Source organism: Scomber scombrus, chromosome 6, assembly GCF_963691925.1.
Source record: "Scomber scombrus chromosome 6, fScoSco1.1, whole genome shotgun sequence".
In the NCBI taxonomy this organism is placed as follows: domain Eukaryota; kingdom Metazoa; phylum Chordata; class Actinopteri; order Scombriformes; family Scombridae; genus Scomber; species Scomber scombrus.
The window spans coordinates 18,532,844-18,537,438 of NC_084975.1; the positions used below are offsets into that span (position 1 = coordinate 18,532,844).

Sequence of the window (4,595 nt, forward strand, 5' to 3'; positions counted from 1 at the left end):
CGAGTAGCGCCGTCAACGCGCAGCTCACTTGACTATTTTTAAATTCGAAAACACACACACACACACACACACACACACACACACACACACACACACACACACACACACACACACACACACACACACACACACACACACACACACACACACACACACATACACAGAGTAATATCAAATCAATAATATATAAACATTCAATATCCCTATTATGCTACAAGAGCTCGCAGACGTCACTCTTTCTTTGCCACCCTGGAAGCGTCGACGTAGAAAAACATTCTCGCTTCACTTCACCTCTTGAGCTCCAGAGTTCCTCGCGATAACAACTCACCCGCACGAAATAAAATCCTAATACTTTTACAGTGACTTTAAAGGTTTCTGTGGGGCTCAATACGGACTTCACGGCGACCGAGTCCTTTTTTTTCTTTTTACATTTAATGCGGTTCATTAGTCTGCAGTATAATATCCTCAGAGAAGATTTGCCTTGTTATTTGATAAGTACCCCAAAAATGTACAGGAATTGGGAACTGGAAAATCCTAAATATAAGTGTAGTGGAGAAAAGTCATTGGGATTAGGATAAAAGTTTTAAAAAACAGTCATACTCCAACTTTTGGTTGCCAGGTTGGGAATATACCCTTTGACCGATATTTGTTGTTTCTATTTTGTAACAATGGAATGAAAAAATATCAATAATAAGTCTGCAGTTATACCCTCTAATAAAGGCTTTTATGGTATGAAAGATGACGCAGGTGTCAAACTAGAAGATAACAGATGTGAGGGGCTTACTGATACTGGCGATTCGCATCATGGTCTCTGGTCTGCATAGTACACGAGTCTCTAAATCAGCATAACCGAACCCCGAATTAACGTATCATATAAAACTGTGAATATGTTTTTGGATGAATGTGGTATTTGTTGCATGTGTTCCATTTTAACATAATTAATTGTGATGAATCTAAATCATACAGTATAATATTTGGGACATTTCAGTGAATGAAATAAAACCATGCTTAATTTCACCATTTTTTGAATAGTACATATTGGGCACTCCAAAAAAACAATGTAATTGACTTTGTATTGAGATTATTTTATCACAGATGTTAATCCCAAAGCCAAGAGCTTCCATGCTCATGTGGACCTAATTTGGTTGACAATACCCCCAATAAGTGTAATCAACAGTGAGAATCAGTAGGAATTTAATTGGCCTTAAAAAGATGGTAGCACTGGCCTGTTTCAGACAGAGGCTGAAGTGAGGGGTTGCATAAAGACTCAGTATAAGATGATGCGTTTTTTTAAAAAACTATAAATCATGCAAATCATGCAATTCCTGTAGGGAATATGTGAATATGTTTTTGGATGAATATGTTAATGGTTGCATGCGTTCCATTTTAACATAACTAGAAATAAAGGCAAAAATAATTTCACAATCTGGAAACCCAAAGGTTGTTCTTATAACTGATAAAAAGTGATAGAAGTGGTACTAAAGAATCAGGAAATGATTTCTTATCATTAATAAAAGTCATGAATTACATGTCATATAGCCTTTACAATTAGTGACTTTTTAGTTAGTGGCATCAAAATGATTAGGCAAGTGAAATTTTACTAGGTATATACAGTAAAGCCGTTGTTAGTCTCATAACTATCCAATAATCAGAAACAGAACAGCCATAAAATCAAAATCCATTTCACATCCCCAGTGTCGCCTGTATAACCTGAGAAGAGCCAAGCCCTGATTGCACCATCACCACATTGTTTAAAAACAACACAATATCTCATTAAGAAAGTTGTAAACAATACAAAGAATTTGCAGTTGGTGAGTCAACTAACGGTTCTGCACAAAAAGCAGTAATTAGTCCCTTAAAGGAAGTGCTATGATGTATTCTTAGACTACACGAAAGTTCCCACGATTCCATTCATGCCTTCTTTGCATACCATTCATTCATTGTTTCTTACCAAACCCAAACATGCTGAGCTCACATGCACAACAGGTGATTTCCTCACCCTATCCTGTGCCTCATGTCATGATGCAACTAAACCTGTCAAAGAACAAAAAACAAAATGTATCATCTGACACATCAACATTATCACAGTAATTTGTGGGAGTCTTAATAAACCACTGTCTATGGCTCACACACTGTGAAATGACACCATTTATGACAAAAATTACCTACAGTAAACAGTATCCTGACATTTAGCTTGCCATTTACAATGTGGACAAACTGCAATCACAACATTTTTTAGGCCAAGGGAGGTACACACCCACATGACAGTCTTTGTAGAGCCAACATAAAGCAGCAGAGTTATTTTGAAGCATCACTATGACTCACCTCAGGAACCTGCACTAACTACCAAAAGCTGGGATTTCACAGGCAGAAAAGGACACATTTTGTGATTTATTTAAAGCACGGTGAGTAGATACACCAAAAAACCCCACCAATATTAGTTACTGACGCCTTTCAGTTTCAAGAAATTGTCATGACATGTCAGTTTGTTTTTTATATCACAGGTATCTGAAACTACAGGTTATGACATGTTTGTCTTGGTGGTGAGAGATACTTTCCTTATCTGTGTCAAAAATGTTTCATGTGTTGTTTTCAGGTCGAAGAAAGGAAAACGTTTCCAATGATGGCAGGTAATAATAAAACATTACTAGAAAAAAACAACATATGCTTTTAAAAAGTGACTGTGCAGTACTGTTACAGCAATCTTTTCTGAAATGTTGTCTGTGTAGATCACGGAGACCCCTGTAATGGGCAGGAGGCCACCTATTGCATGAATGGAGGGACATGCTATAAAATACCTTCCATGAATACACTCTCCTGTGTGTAAGTTAGAAATAAAATCATGTTTAAGTGTCTTGGATGGAAGAATGATTCTTTAGGAAACTTATCTTTAATGGAGGAATGAACGTTTTGCAACAACATTCTTCTACATCATATCTTACTTTAGGTGCAATGAAAGTTACAAAGGCAGCAGATGTGAGCAATTGCAGCTCTTCAGCAGTGCCACCAATGGAGGACACGCCGGGTTAATTGCAGCCGTGGTCATTGTTGCCCTCCTCATCTTAGTAGCGCTGGCAGTTGCTATCTACTACATACGCAAGTAAGTACATTGTGGGTTTAGGGAGGCATCTAAAAATAGCACTCAAATGTGAAAGTGTTTTATGTGCTGTAAAGTCTTGGTGTAATTGTTCTTCAGCCCGAATACATTCTTTTGAAGCTAATAATTACTACTTGTGTCCACACACAGGGTGTTGAAAGCCAAGCAGCAGAGCCAACAGAGCAATCAGCAAGAGTATTGGAGAGTAAAACCGAGAGTATGATTTTCCTATTCATGTACTGTACATTTATTTTCTCTCGTGGTTACGTGCTGGACGGGATGGTGAAATAAGTCTTAGACATGAGTTTCAGTTGTCCTTGCTGTTTTGGTTATGAATATGGAGGACTAGAAACAGTAAAAGAACTGCACTGACTTTAACTAGCCAAAGGTCAAGGAAAACAAGATCAAGAGCTGATCGCTGAATTATCATCTCATGAGACTTCTGGATTCAATGTAGTTTTCTACAGAGAGGTGCAATTTATTAACAGACACACACAGACAGGGTGTGAGTAGGTGGGAATTGAATCACACCTAGCTCAATAGCCCTTTTATCACAGCTACGAGGTTGGCACTGGTGTTACTCATGTTAAATCACATTTCAATCTATGTATGTGCTTTGTCTGAAATGTATTTACAAAGCATAGTTGGACTATGTAAAACATAATTTGTGAAATGTAATTAATGATATTAAACGTGTACTATGGAATTATGAAAAAAACATTTGTATCAGGTAATTAGTAGGTTCAACAAGCTGTAAGTAAATATTTTGTAACTGTGGAAATATTTGTAATGATCTCTGCTGAATGATTTAACTGTAATTTCTGGTGGGAGACTGCACACAAATACACATACACACACGCATACTCATAAGGACACTTATGATGTGTCATTAGCTAGTCTATTCTTAACTTAATCCTAAATTTAATCATAACCTTAAATTGTAATTGCCCCTTGAATTAGTCAGGACTGGTCAGGATGACCCCTCTTTTTAAAATGTCCTCGCTCTGACGTTTTAAGACTCAAATTGGCTCTCACAAAGCGGGACATAACAGGAGCACACACACTTCAAACTGAGTGATACAACTGTGTGTTGGCAAGTCTTTATAATTAGCTTATCCCAAGCCATTCATCAGTCTCCTTAAATCTAAAAACAGGGGCACAGGAGATCCCAGGAGTTTTATGAGAGAACAGTGGCATCAAATCTGATTGAATTCAGAGTGTTTAAGAGGGGAAATAAAACTGGTTGGAGTGCATCTCCAAGGTTTCAGGTTTGTTGTCAAAATGCAAAGATGAAGTCTTAACATTGGCATTAGGTACAGAAGTGGTAATGTGAAAATGTCACCTTATTGTTGTTTTTTCTCAATTACTGACCCATTGACAATATTTAGGATATATCTACATGTGGTATACTGTAGAAACTTCAGAGCTCTTTAGAGTTCCTCCCATTGTGTATTTAAGGCTTTTATTTCCCCTCAACAGAAATTCATATAAAATACTG

The 4,595-nt window shown here is 37.3% G+C and overlaps 1 protein-coding gene across 1 annotated transcript; it reads left to right on the forward strand.

Annotated features, from left to right (window-relative positions):
* Positions 1 to 2,725: 2,725 nt before the first annotated feature.
* Positions 2,726 to 3,525, forward strand: LOC133982407 (pro-neuregulin-4, membrane-bound isoform-like; the record flags this gene model as incomplete). The annotated part of the gene is made up of 3 exons (XM_062421453.1): positions 2,726 to 2,823; positions 2,948 to 3,100; positions 3,248 to 3,525. Coding segments are annotated over 3 exons (324 nt in total), but the record flags the coding sequence as incomplete, so codon positions are not given.
* Positions 3,526 to 4,595: the final 1,070 nt, after the last annotated feature.